This window comes from Dipodomys merriami, unplaced genomic scaffold (assembly GCF_024711535.1).
Source record: "Dipodomys merriami isolate MVZ:Mamm:240054 unplaced genomic scaffold, mDipMer1.0.p SCAF_31, whole genome shotgun sequence".
NCBI lineage: Eukaryota > Metazoa > Chordata > Mammalia > Rodentia > Heteromyidae > Dipodomys > Dipodomys merriami.
In genome coordinates this window covers 18,365,066-18,379,663 of record NW_027204604.1, presented here as the reverse complement: position 1 = coordinate 18,379,663, position 14,598 = coordinate 18,365,066, and the positions used below count along the sequence as shown (strand labels likewise).

Sequence of the window (14,598 nt, the reverse complement as noted above, 5' to 3'; positions counted from 1 at the left end):
GATCAACACATAAAAAATGTTTTCAAGGCACTGTCTTAACAGTCTCATGACCCAATCAACCATCTGACCTGGTGAGCTGACTGCTCTCTGCTGGGAAAAGAGCATGTACCTCGGGCTAGCAAGAGCTATTAGCCGGCACTACAATGTGGGCAGGCCTTCATTTACAACTGCACAAGACTGGCCATAGAATTGGTTGTTTAAAAAAAAAAAAAAAAGCATAAAACTGAATAGTCTTCATCTACCCAGTCATGAAATTCTAGAAAAGGCAAAAATGAAACAAGTTTTCTTCGAATAATCCCTCAAAAAACCATCCACTAAAACATGTATTTCTAGATTGCTTTTCCATCATCCTTTTTATATATCCAGAACTAGCTTAATGACATTTCAAAGCAACAATATATGAACCAAGACAAGGACAAGTCATATGTCTTTATTCACTAGCAGAAATGATTTCAAGTGTCACAAAGCATTTGTAATCATCAAAGAAGCTGCAGACAAAATAAGCCATTCTTACAGTATGGAAATGCCTATCAAAGAATTTCACCAGAATTAGATGAAGACAAATCCTTATACCTCATAAGCTAGTTTTATAAAGTGTCATTTGATACTGCTCTTAATTGTGTCTTTATGACAAGATTTTTGTTCTAATTATCTTTTATGGTTATTGCTTTCTGTGATGGAAACAGACTTTCACCTGTTTTCTACAGAACATCTTTTTCCTCCTTAGCTGCTACAAACTTTCTCCCTTTGATGCTTGGCTACTCTCCTCTGGCTCCTGTGCTTGCAAGTGTTACTTGTCTGCCACCTCTCACAAATCATCAGGAATATAGGAACCTGGCTTCAGGCTCTCTTTCCTGTTCTACTCATGTAATTGTTGCTTACTACTCCACAGCGATCCTGCCTTGTTATTGCTTTAGGAAGTTTAAGCACAAAAGTGGTGAGTCTCAATTAATCCAAGATAATCCTTAAAATTTAAACTGTAATATCACAGCTTTGAAACATCTATCATCACTTTTAGAATAAGGAAAATGCATCCACCCAACAAATGGGAACCCACAGATTCTTACTTGCAACTGCAATTACAGAGGAGCAATATCTCCGTGATTCCCCTCAGGAGTGCTGAGCAATTTAACAGTACCATGATTAATAAGCTTAAAATAACTCGACGAAATTCATGTGATGCTGGAAGAGGGGAAGAGCAGAATTCAGTCAATAAAATGAATTACACTCTATAATAAATGTTTAAAAGTCATGGGTCAGCCCCCAAAATGTGCTTGACAAAACAGGTTATTTTCTTTATAAAAAGAAGTTTTATAGGGGCTGGGAAGGTGGCTCAGTGGTAGAGTGCTTGCCTTGCATGCATGAGGCTTGGGGTTGGATTCCTCGCTACCACATAAGCAGAAAAGGCTGGAAGTGGGGCTGTGGCTCAAGTGGTAGAGCACGAGCCTTAGAGCTGAAGAGCTGAGGGACAGCGCCCAGGCCCAGAGTTCAAGCCTCATACCCAAAAAATAAAAAATTTGTAACTTCCCTTTAAAGTTTAACTCAGGGGAAATATGAGCAAGAATCACAGTAAGTCAAGGGGAAAAAAAAATCTGTTATACGCAAATTGTCTGCGGCTCAGGGAAACAGAGGCTGAAGTAAACTTATTCAAATAAGGTAAAAGTATTCTCTACTTCAGCTGCCACCTTCCTTTCTGAAGCACATAAGCTGACCTACAGTCAGTATTATTTTCAATAAAGAACAGTTTGAAAAAGTTGCCAAATTGAGAATTGAGAGTAACACATTTTTTTTTGGGGGGGGGGGGCAATACTAGGGTTTTAACTCAGAGTCTCCAACCTCCAGCCTACAATGTGTTCTTAACCCAAAATGTGATAATATTCAGACTTCCTCAAACAGTTCCACAACAAAACAACCCCAAACATTTGAAGAAAGTTTGCTACGATAAAACGGTCAGCAGTTAAAAAATAACTAGAAATAGTACTTTAGTTTTTTTTACGATGGTTTACATGAACATCAAATAATCAGTTTGAGATAAAATCCAGCTTTAAGGTTCTCAAAACATATATGACAGAAATTAATTTTTTTCTCTTAAGTGATCTGGTTTAATTAAGACCTGTCATTTATAATTAGAAATACTTAAACCAATACATCAAGAGGTTTCATTAGAACAATTACAGGTAGAGAGTATGATTGAAGATCTGCTACGTTCATGACTGCAGTTCCGTACGTCCAGACCCAATGTCAAAGAAGGAATGTGAGCAAGCACTCATGACAGCATTTTATTCCGAAGATGCAGGCAGGGAGTTTGGAATCCATGCATTAAAGACAAGTCACCGCCACTGCTGCAGACGTGCGCTAGTCCTTCAGGATGTGGCTCCAAGTCCCTTCAACCTCTCCATGACAGCAGCGCAGGGCAGCGTCCACACCCCAACACACCCGCTTCATTTGGCTTCCTGAGCTTTCTTTGCGTTCTGTTTTTCTTTTGCCTAACGATTGAAGGTAGTGTATTAAAAAATCTCGTCGGTTTTTAGAGCATACTAAAGTAAGATGTGCTGAGGGCATTCTATGCTGGCTGGGCTTCGGGAAGCCCCAGGTATTCAGAGGAAATAATCCTACCTTACTGCTGCGTATTTCAACCAATGAGTTTAACCCAACAGTTTAAGTGAATTTAGTACCATCACCGAAGGACCATGTACCATGTGTACCTGTGGTGTCTTTCATGCTTTACTGGTATTACCTCAAAATGGGTTCTCTCATCATTTTACCTGATGCCCATAACTCTAATGTGGCTGATTTCTCACTTATTCTGCAGCAAATGAGGAAACGAGGGCCCATTCGTGTGACCCAACTTGGCCAAGTTAGTATACAGTACAACTCCAACAGAAGTCTAAGACAACAGTCTACAACAGTGCTGCATTTTCAGTGTCTGTACCATGAGCTGGGCACGCTCGGTAAGACAACTCAAGTCATCAGCACACCTGAGCTGCGCAGCCCCAACCAACGCCAGCTGATGCCAGCTGTGCTGGTCTTTGAAGAGGGTTGTTTGCTATCATACAATTTAAAACCGAAAGATTTGCCATTGATTAAAAAGGGGGGGGGGGAGCTGAGCACCAGGGACACACCCCTGTAATCCTACTCAGGAGGCTGAGATCTAAAGATCCTGGTTCAAAGCTGGGCTGAACAGGAAAAGTCCATGAAACTTTTTTTTTTTGTCGGTCGTGGGGCTTGAACTCTGGGCCTGGGCGCTGTCCCTCAGCTCTTCAGCTCAAGGCGAGCGCTCTACCACTTGAGCTACAGCGCCACTTCTGGTTTTCTGGTGGTTTATTGGAGATAGGAGTCTCACGGTCTCTCCTGCCCGGGCTGGCTTTGAACCGCGATCCTCAGATCTCAGCCTCCTGAGTAGCTACGATTACAGGCGTGAGCCACCAGCGCCCGGAAGTCCATGAAACTTTTATCTCCAATCTCCAATCAACCACCAAAACAACAGAAGCAGAGCTGTAGCTCAAGTGGTAGAGTACTACCAGCTTTGAGCAAAAAAGCTCAGGGACAGTGCCTAGACCCTGAGTTCAAACCCCAGGACCCACACCATAAAAAAAAAAAAAAGAAAAAGGAAAAAAGTCATCATGCCCAGACAAGTTCCCTATTTTAAAATAATGAAAATATTTTCGAGCATACTTTGAAATAAATGCATGTATTTCTTTTCTATTGATCTCTAAATTATACTTAACAGAATGTCTAGTAGAAATTTACAAAAATAAATTTATTGGTTTATGTTATAATGACTTTAGAGAATGAACAAGTATAAAAAAATACTCATACATTAAATTGCATAATGTAGATACACTCAAAGGGTATATAAAACAAGTCATAGGTAATGCCACATGACAGACCGTTCCCACACTTTATAAACTGGATCTCATTCAGTCACCCAGAAAGTTCGGCAGGTATAATTCGATTGTCAGTACTAAGGAGACAATCACAAATAACTTGCCTTAAAATAAACTCAGAACCTCCATGCTGTTCCGTCCTTGCTAAAAAATGAAAAATATTACCGTATTTCTAAACGGCATGAAAAACATACCATCCTTTACATGTTAAAAGTTGTGGGCCTGTTATTCTAGCTGTGAAGGAAAGCCAGAAATGGGCATAGTCAGTCCAAGTGATTGGGCAGGAAGTAAGGCCCTATCTGAAAAATAACCAGAGGGAAAAAAGTGCCTTCCACCAAAGGAATTCAGATCATACCCTAGAGAATGTCCTCACTGACTACACTATGGTTGCAGCTGTATCTTTGATGAACAACTAAAAATACTTCAAGAATTCCAACCTAACGATGAGTCTCAATTTCTTCAGAGCCTGGGAGGAATAGTAGATACTGCAGATATACAAGGATTTAGTGTGTCTCAATATCACTTGTTACAGAATGGTTTCCAGAAATGGGCAAAATTAAGTCAACAAGTACTTCCTCAAAAAAAAAAAAAAAAAAAAAAAAAAAGCTGGGCACTGGTGGCTCACGCCTGTAATCCTAGCTACTCAGGAAGCTGAGATCTGAGGATCGCGGTTCAAAGCCAGCCCGGGCAGTAGAGACCGTGAGACTCCTATCTCCAATAAACCACCAGAAAACCGGAAGTGGCGCTGTAGCTCAAGTGGTAGAGCGCTCGCCTTGAACTGAAGAACTGAGGGACAACGCCCAAGCCTAGAGTTCAAGCCCCACGACCGACCAAAAAAAAAAAAAAAAAAGCAAACAGAACAAATGGAGTTGGTGTCTCAGTAATATTTGTTATCATACACTGCCACCTCATCTCCAAAGTGCTGTGACCCATGAATGGTTCTATCACAAAGCTGAAAAACTGTTGCTCTGAATGCTCTCAAAATATTGGGGTAACACTGAGTGCCTGTAGCTGATGCCTAGCTACTCAGGAAGCTGAGATCTGAAGACAGGTTCAAAGCCAGCCTGGACAGGAAAGTCCATGAGACTCATCTCTAATTAACCAGCAAACCAGAAGTGGAGCTGTGGCTCCAAGAAGTAGATTGCTAGTAATAGACTGAGCAAAAGAGCCCAGACCCCAAGTTTCAAGACCCATGACCAACAAACAAACAAACAAATACTGAGGCAGACACTGTCATGAAAAATTAATTTTTTTTTCTAAATTGCACAAGAAAAATTGTATCAAAGACAAACCTTAAGGCAAAAATCTACAATGTCAGTGACACCTTATCAGACTTATATAAAATTTAAATCCGATTCCAATCAACTCTTCAGATGGTATGTTATTTTCCATGGTGTTTCATACAAAGAGCACTTTAACCATGCAAGTCTGAGAACCACAGGAGCCTAAACTATTCATTTAAAACCTTAAGTCAGTTTCCCATCTTGGAATGCTCTGAGACACATAAACAGGAAGACCATGGGAGAAAGACTTAATAATATCCCAAAATAATTTTTTAATCTACTGCTAAAAGTTGGAACACATGATACAGGTAATAGAAAAATCGTGACGATCTCAAATCTCATATTATTTGCAACTGATCATACGAAACGGCTAAGGCTGACACGTACTTCAATTTGTATACTTTAAAAATTAGTAAGGAAAATATACCTACCATTTTGTTCTGGTCTTTAAATTAATGGTCCAGAATGTTATTTGCCTAGTAGTGTCTTCTCAAAGTGTTGCTCAAAATGTGGTACTCAGATCAGCTGTATTAGAATCACTTGGGGAACTTATTAAAGATTCCTTTAATATCAGAATATCTGGGGAGGGGCCAGGTAACAGGTATTTTAAAGAGTACCCAGTGATGGTCATTTTCAGAAATGCTGATTTACAGTATAAACTTTAAAACAATTTAATTGCATTTCATTTATTATACAAATATTTTATTAAGTTCCTTCTATTGACGAAAAAAATCTTACAACTCGGGCTGGGAAGGTGTTTCAGTGGTAGAGCGCTTGCCTTGCACGCATGAGGCCCTGGGTTCGATTCCTCAGCACCACATAAGCAGAAAGAAAAAAGCCGGAAGTGGCATTGTGACTCAAGTGGTAGAGCTTTTGAGCTGAAGAGCTGAGGGACAGCCCCAGGCCCAGAGTTCAGGCCCCATGACCGGACCCAAAAAAAAAAAATCTTAGAACTCTTTTTTTTCACTGACTGTTATCCTCATAGACAGGACAGTAAGAGGACTATTCCTCAGTCCAGACCATCCTGTGACCTCTTATCATGTCCATGGCAGTTCCAAACTATATTAAAAACAAAAAAACAACTCTATGATATTAATTAAATGTAATATATGCCAAAATAGACATGAAAAACTCTACTATCTACATTATCTACAATAGGTTTTGCTCAAATAAAGAACAGTGTTTTAAATTTTAGTTTGATAATAATATTGTTGGGCAACTCTTTTATTGCATAGTATTAAGCCAAACTGTCATAGAATATAAAAAATAGGTAAATGCTACAGAATAAAACTAAAAATGCTTCAAGAAATTTTATCTCAACTTATGCAAAAAGAAAAATGTTAGTTACTCATTACTATTAAAATACTTACCTTTTCTACAAGTGGTATCAACTGCTGGTGCTCTGCTAATGTCTTTAACAATTCCATAATAAAGGGCAGATAATTATGCTTCCTTCGGATATTTTCAATCTGAAAATAAAACACGTCAGATTACACTAATTACATTTCTGCTAATTTTCTGACAGTCTTAGCATCTAATTTAAAACAGAAATGGACTACATAAGAAAAAACAATGTGGTGACTTTGTTGGCTGTGGCTTCCTGCCTTCAGCTTAACAGAGGCTGTTAAATGTGCAATCTAAAGCTAATTACAAAACTACCAATTGTAAACTACGTATTACTACTGTCTGAGGCCTATAATCCTCAATACAGAGGAAGCTAAGATCTGAGAATCGAGGTTTGAAGCCGGTCCAAACAGGAAAACCTCATGGCCTCACATTCTCACTTAGCTTTTTCCACTCAAGGCTGGCAATCGGACCACTACTTCACTTCCGGCTCTTGTGCTAGTTAACTAGAAATAAGAGTGTCTCAAATTTGTCTGCTTAAGCTGTTTTCACTCCTTGATGCTCAGATCTCAGCCTCCTAAGTAACTTGGATTACAGGCATGAGGCACTGGAATGGCTAAGTAGTTAAATTTTTTCTTTTTTGTCTATCCTGGGGCATGAACTCAAGGCCTGGGTGCTGTCCCTGAGTTTCTTTTGCTCAAAGCTAGCACTCTACCACTTGAGTCACAGAATCAATTCCAGTCTTTTCTGTTTATGTGGTACTGAGGAATGGAACCCAGGGCTTCATGCATGCCAGGCAAGCAGCACTTCACCCACTAAGCCACATTCCCAGCTCATTAAGTTAAATCTTAGCATGTTAATTTATGTTAGTATGAGAACCATTTTACCCTTATTTTAGAACAGAGCTTTACCAAACATTTGGACAGTTACCAGATTCTGAAAAGAATTTACATTTTATTCCTGACTGCTGGTTTTCTAGTTATAAACTGCAGATGAGAGTCTCATTGACTTTCCTGCTTAGACTAGCTTCAAACTACAATCCTTAGATCCCAGCCTAAGTAACTAGGATTATAGGCGTGGGCCACTGACACCTGGCTGGGCTGATGTTGATTACAATCTCCCACTCTCTGCCTCCGAAGTCAGCTGAGGTCAAAGGCTTCAGATGGTGACTTTGAAATACCACTTCCACTGTGAAAACTCAGAACTTGTGAGAAAAAAATGGATGATTTCAATCTGAAGCATGAAATATACAAGAGTCCAAAACATCTTGTTACATGAAAAAAAAGGCCTGAGAACAGGTGTTCCAGCTGACAATGAAGGCTTGAGAGGTGGGCCTGGGTGGCTCACTCCTGTATTCCTAGCTACTAGTGAGGGTCAGGCATGGAGGATCAATCATTTGAAGGCAGCCCAAGGAATGAGGGTCCATGAGTCCCCTCCAATTAACCAGCAAAAAGCTGGGCTGAGCTGTGGCTCAAGTGGTAGAGTACCAACTATGGACAAGAAAAACCAGTGATTGCAAGGCACTCACTGAGTTCAATCACTGGCATTGGTGACGGGGGAGCGGGGGCAGGGGAAACCCTTCAGAGATAGCCTAAAGTTCCTAATGGATTGAAGATGGGGTGATCTGACATCCACAGGAAAAATAACCACAGAAAGCTAAAGCTCATGAGGACAGTTCTGTGGGGCTTTTAAAAACATGTTTAAGCCCAGCCAGCATGCTAGGGCCTAGGTCTACCTTTATCTTTGTGCTCAAGACTAGCCGCCTTCTTACCACTTGAGCCACAGCTCCACTTTCAGATTTTCGGTGATTAATTGGAAAGAAGTGTCTCATGGACTTTCCTGCTGGCGCTGCATGAGCCTCAGATCTTGGCCTCCTGAGTAGTCAGGACTACAGGGGTGAGCCACCAGCCCCCAGCTCAAAAAATTATTTTAAAGAAACCACATCTTATTTTAAAGAAACCACTGATCTTTGTAGGGTGTTAGAAAATCAACATATTATTCTGAAAATTGGTAAATGATGGGAGGAAAAGCCATCAGGCATTCAGCAAACCTTATCACAAACCACAGTACTTTTAATAAAACATTAGAGGAATGTAGTTTTTAAATCATACCTTGTATCTCTTTAATTTTTGTACTTCTTCTTCAATAAGCATCTGATTCCTGGCCACCTCTGACTGAATAGCACTTAACATACTGCTGCCCTCATCAGTCTCCATAGGTTCCTCCTTGGGAAAAAGGAAATGGTACACCCTAATGACTGAGCTTACGACCAGAACACTTTACAAGGCTGACCGTTATCAACTACTTTTCAAATCCCTTACTCTTCATGTTAGAGAGAGAGTTTCAGTCTAGTAATAGCAAAATTAAAAGATCAAGTCCTAAATAGAGCTTTCGACATTTCTGGAATACTGTGAATGGATCTTTCACCTCAAATATACTGGACTATAACATACAATGTTGCTATAGTCCTCTATTATGCTACAAAGTAAATTTTGGAATTCTTAAGATATGTAATCGAAGGCAAGACTTTGTTCTTTTTTTTGTCGGTTGTGGGGCTTGAACTCTGGGCCTGGGCGCTGTCCCTCAGCTCTTCAGTTCAAGGTTAGCACCCTACCACCTGAGCCACAGCACCACTTCTGGCTTTTTGTGCTTATGTGGTGCTGAGGAATTGAACCCAGGGCCTCATACATGCAAGCCAAGCACTCTACCACTGAGCCACCTTCGCAACCCTGACTATTAATTTTCCTTTCCAATCATATTTACTACAGAAAGGTAACCATAGAAGTAACCATACAGATTCTACATAAATGTAAATACACCCAGTGAACTCTGAGACTTATGTTCTAACTTGTTTAGCACAAGAACAGTTCATTGTTAATCCTCGTTTAGCATTTGCCAATCACTGTGGTAAGTAGTTTGCATGCAAGATTTCTGTACACTGTCTCCTTCGCCCTCCATGACCTGAGCAGTAACTGCAACTCGCCTCATGCCACAAGAAGCAGAGAAACAAAAAGTGGCAAAGCAAGATTCCAAATCTAGGCAAGCCCAAATCCCAACCATGTTCTACTGTTTAAAAAAAAGAAAAAGAAGCCGGGCGCCGGTGGCTCACGCCTGTAATCCTAGCTACTCAGGAGGCTGAGATCTGAGGATCGCGGTTCAAAGCCAGCCCGGGCAGGAGAGACCCTGAGACTCCTATCTCCAATAAACCACCAGAAAACCGGAAGTGGCGCTGTAGCTCAAGTGGTAGAGCGCTCGCCTTGAGCTAAAGAGCTGAGGGACAGCGTCCAGGCCCAGAGTTCAAGCCCCACGACCGACAAAAAAAAAAAAAAAAAGAAAAAAAGAAAAAGAAAAAGACAGAAAAAGATCATGACCTTGCTCATGTAACTGTAACCCCTCTGTACAGTATTTTCACAATAAAAACCATTAAAAAAAATAGAAAAAGATTCCCTATGACCCAGCCATACCACTCCTAGGCATCTATCCTGAACAACAGGAACCAGGATATAAGGACACATTGCAGCACTGTTCACAATAGCCAGGATATAGAAACAAGCCCCACTACAGATGAATGAATCCAAAAATTGTGGTACCTATACACAATGGAATATGTAGCCATTTGAAAGGACAAAATAATGGCATTCACAGGGAAATGGATGGAACTAGAATAAATCATGTAGAGTGAGGTAAGCCAGGAGCAAAGAGACAAAAAGCACATGGTCTCCCTGATAAGTAGATGTTAAATCCAAAATATAAGGAGGTATGACAAAGTAAATGAGACTCAAGAAACAAACATGAGAGGGAAACCAGGAGGACACAGAAACAGAGGGAAACAAGGGAAAGCATACAACAGCGGGACCCATCAGCTGCACTGGTCATTTATCAAAACAAGCTAAGCAACTCAGGGGCAGCGATGGGAGGGAGGGAATGAGCGGGAAAGAGGGAACAGCTGACACTATGCGAAAGGAAAGAAATGAATACATCACCGATGGGGAAGAAATAACTGTATTGTCAAAGCTTATAGAACTCATAAACTTTATAGACCACAATAAAGACAATTTGCCCCATGAAGATTAGAATGTGTTTGTGACTTTAAGTATCACTATCGCACAATACTGTGAAATTTGTGAAATTTATGTAATCACTTAATCACAATAAAAAATTGCTATAAAAAAACAGAAGAAAGCAAATACCTTCCCCAGGAGAATAATCTACAACATTGTAACAAATAAAACATGGTCACAAACCTCTGCAAGTTGTCTTTGTAACTCTGCTATCTTCTGCTCATATATCATTTTTCTGTCGGACACAATGGCCATTAAGTTAAAGCGAATCTCTCCTTCACTATACCTAGAAAAAAGTTATTTTAAAATTTATAATGTAACAAAATTAGAGTCATCATTATAACTCAGTGATTACCATATAATTCTTTGGGACAAACAAAAATCTATCAATTGGTTCACAATAAAAATTGATTTTTTTAAGGTTTGTATGAGAGATATAACTGGCAAAAAATTTAAATTTTATCCTCACAACTATTTTTAATTACACTAAAACAATGCTAGTTCCACTTGAAATGGCAAATTTAAATAACATTTCCGTTGTATTTCCCTAACTTTATTAGAAATACAAAATTTATTTAGATCTCAATAACTAAGATCCCACATTTCGGGGGTGATTATACTAGTTCTGCTTGTTTGTCTTTTGGATTGGACTCCAGGCCTTGGGCTGGCTAAACAGGTTCTCTAATTATAGTGCACTAATATACTGATATACAGTATTATTCCAAATTATGTAGTTTCTATTCTTATTTAATATACTTATTTATATATCTAATAGATGCATAACAATTATATACATTTATATGATTTATCATAAACTGCAGTAAAATTCTACAATACAATTTGTTTTTCAATACTCTTAAACCAGTAGGATCGCTAACTGGGAAAACTTATTTATGTTAGGAACTGGAATTGAGGAAGTTATCCATAAAATATGGATGAGAACATATCAAAGATGTAACCCCCTTTTCTTGCATTAAGTTTCTCTCCAAGAGTTTCTCGCCAACCTAATTACTGGGAAGAACATGGTACGGTGTAACTACAGCTTTAAACTCTGTACATATGTTTCTCCAAGTTCTACTTACAGGACTTCTGGCAATCCCAGTAAGCACAACTAAAAGCCCTGGTTGACTGTACCAATAACAGACAGATGCCAACAGTGATAAACTTAAAACCTCCATGTGACAGAAGATGGATTCAGAGTTTCTTTCTGCCACAAACACCCTAGACTTGTAGTTGAAGAAGCCAGCAACTCAGACATGCAATTGACAGACTAAGAGACACTAATGGAAATCTAGTCAAACAGGAACAGCAGAAAACTTAGCAATAGTTGTGCTATTGTAGTCCAACAAACTAACAAATAAAAACATCTGTGACCACACCAAGAATACCAACAGTAGAAAGAGAGTAGCCTCCCTTCCTACCTGGATGAGAGCCGAACAAGGAGTTGGGTCTCTGTCAATGCTAGGTGTTAAGTATCTGAAGACACTAAGTGATAAGGAAGTAGCAAAGTCTCCCCATCAACACCTGGAGTGGAAGCCATGCAGAGCACAGCAGCACAGCACGTGGTGCCATCGGGAAGCCATGGCACTCTACTGCCCAGCCTACTGGCATCTGCAGAGGCCCTGCTCAAGGCCATAACCCACTGATGACCAGCATCCAGAGAAAACCTCTTTCCTCAAGTATTAACAAAGTCCTGTAAGAAACCTGAACTTCTGATCCTGACTGGCAATCATGGGGTGGCACCCCCAACCGCAGTTTACACTGCGAGAACAGTGTTTATAAACACAGAGCAGAACTTGTGAGATTCAGAGTCTCATTGTGTAAAAATTACCCAATGTCCAGGTTTGGCCAGTAACTGCTCCTCATATTAAAACGATGACAAGGCTGGGAAGGTGGCTCAGTGGTAGAGCGCTTGCCTTGCATGCATGAGGCCCTGGGTTTGATTCCTCAGCACCACATAAGCAGAAAGAAAAAAGCCAGAAGTGGTGTGGTGGCTCAAGTGATAGAGCACTAGCCTTGAGCTGAAGAGCTGAGGGACAGCGCCCAGGCCCGGACAGCGTTCAGGTCCCAGGACCGGACCCAAAAAAATAAAATTAAATTAAATTAAAAAATAAAATAAAATGACGACAATCTCATCTTCAATGTAAAAAGAAGAGAAAAAAAAACCCACTTAATAATAAGACAGCAGAGAATTGTTGGCCAAGGTTTTAGGAGTCTGGTTAAAATAACCTAATGTGCAATCATGAGAACATCTCAGCAAAGAAACAAGACACAAAAGAGCCAAATGGAAATACTACAACCCAGGCATATGGTAAGTGAAAGACCCAATGATGGACACATCAGCAAAAGGGAAGGGACAGAATGAAGGGCAATAAACTTGAAAGCAGAAAAACAGCAAGCACCCATTCTGAAAACAGACCGAAAAAACTAACAGAGGCTCAGAAATGGAAGAGAGAGAGAGAGAGAGAGAGAGAGAGAGTGTAAATCTGAGTCCCTGGAGTCCGGTAGACAAAGAAAAAGGGTAAAGTTAAACATGTATTACAGCTGGGCACTGGTGGCTCATGCCTGTAATCCGAGCTACAGGAGGCTGAGATCTGAGGATCACAGTTCAAAGCCAACCTGGGCAGAAAAGTTCATGAGACTCTTATCTCCAATAAACTACTCAGAAAAAGGCAGAAGCAGTGCTGTTGATCAAGTGGTAGAGCACTAGCCTTGAGCAAAAAGAAACTCAGTGACAGAGCCCGGGCCCAGATTTCAAACCCCAGACCAGCCAAAAAAAAAAAAAAATATTCCAGCAGGGCACTGGTATGGCACAGCTGTAATCCTAGCTACTTAGGAAACTGAGATGTGAGGACGCACTACAAAGCCAGCCAGGCAGAAAAGTTCACGACACTCATATCACCAAATAACCACCAAAAGCCAGAAGTAGAGCTGTTGCTCAAGTGATGGAGTACTAGAGCTCTGAGTACAGAAAGGGCAGGTAAAGTATCCAGGCCCTGAAATCAAGTTCAAGAACCAGCAATGCACACATACACATGCATACGCACATGTGCATAGCATGCACACAGCACAAGCACAAGCACACACACACACACACACAAATATATTCCAAATCAAGCAATGGTGGTTCACATCTGTAATCCTAACTACTAAGGAGATCTGAGGATCAGCATTTAAAGCCATACAGGTCAGGAAAGTCTCTGGCACTCTTACCTCCAATTAACCAGCAAATTGCTAGAAGTGGAAGTATTGGCCCAAGTGGCTGAGCACTGGCCTTGAGATAGTACTCAGGCCCTGAGCTCAAGTCCTAGTGTTGGCACAAACAAAACAATATAGTGACTGACAACTTTCCAAATTTCATGGGATAAAGCACTCTAGGGGTTTAAGAAGGTAAGCAGGATCCAAACAGAAGGAATGTTAAGAAATTCTCAGTAAGAAACATCACAAACTTTTTTTTTCTAGATATATATTTTTTAACCAAGAAAAAAAATCTCATTTCTATTTCCTGGAGTTCATTTTGATAAATATCATAGTCAAACTTTCGAAAACTAAAGATGAAAAAATTCTTGCTGAGTGCGACTGGCTCACGCCTATAATCCTAACTAGCTACTCTGGAGACTGAGGTTTGAAGAACTAGGTTCAAAGGCAGCCAGGCTTTTCAGAAAAGTCCACGAGACTCTTATTTTCAATTAACAAGCAAAAAGCCAAAAGGGGAGCTGTGACTTAAGTGGTAGAGAGTCAGCCTTAGGCACAAAAGCTCCAGGACAGCACCCAGGACAGGTATTTAAAACAAAAAAGTTCTTAGAACAGCATGAGAAACATCACATGTACAGGAAGAAGACAGAAGCTTATTTTCAGAATCAATGATGACAGAAGGAAGGAGAACTTTCTTCCTGTGTTGCAAGAAAGACTGTCTAGCTTGACTCCACATCCCCTGAAAATACCTTTCAGGGAGGAAGGAGAACTCAGGGTCTGCAGATGAAGAAAAGTAAGAACTCTGTTCCCGAGGGACCTGTGCTAAAT

At 40.3% G+C, this 14,598-nt stretch overlaps 1 protein-coding gene across 5 annotated transcripts in view; it reads right to left on the bottom strand.

Moving 5' to 3' along the window:
- Positions 1-400: 400 nt before the first annotated feature.
- The window catches only part of Uchl5 (ubiquitin C-terminal hydrolase L5), a 28,855-nt gene continuing 14,657 nt past the window's right edge, over positions 401-14,598 (bottom strand). For 2 of the 5 annotated variants that reach the window (XM_070041903.1, XM_070041906.1), the window contains exons 8-11: positions 10,759-10,861; positions 8,626-8,739; positions 6,541-6,639; positions 401-2,486 (exon numbers count right to left, since the gene is read on the bottom strand). In XM_070041903.1, coding sequence (XP_069898004.1) covers positions 2,442-2,486; positions 6,541-6,639; positions 8,626-8,739; positions 10,759-10,861 — 361 coding nt within the window. In that variant the 3' untranslated portion in view covers positions 401-2,441. Of the gene's footprint in view, positions 2,487-5,600; positions 5,750-6,540; positions 6,640-8,625; positions 8,740-10,758; positions 10,862-14,598 lie in introns of those variants that run through there. The other 3 variants (XR_011376348.1, XM_070041904.1, XM_070041905.1) reach the window with 3 other exon arrangements.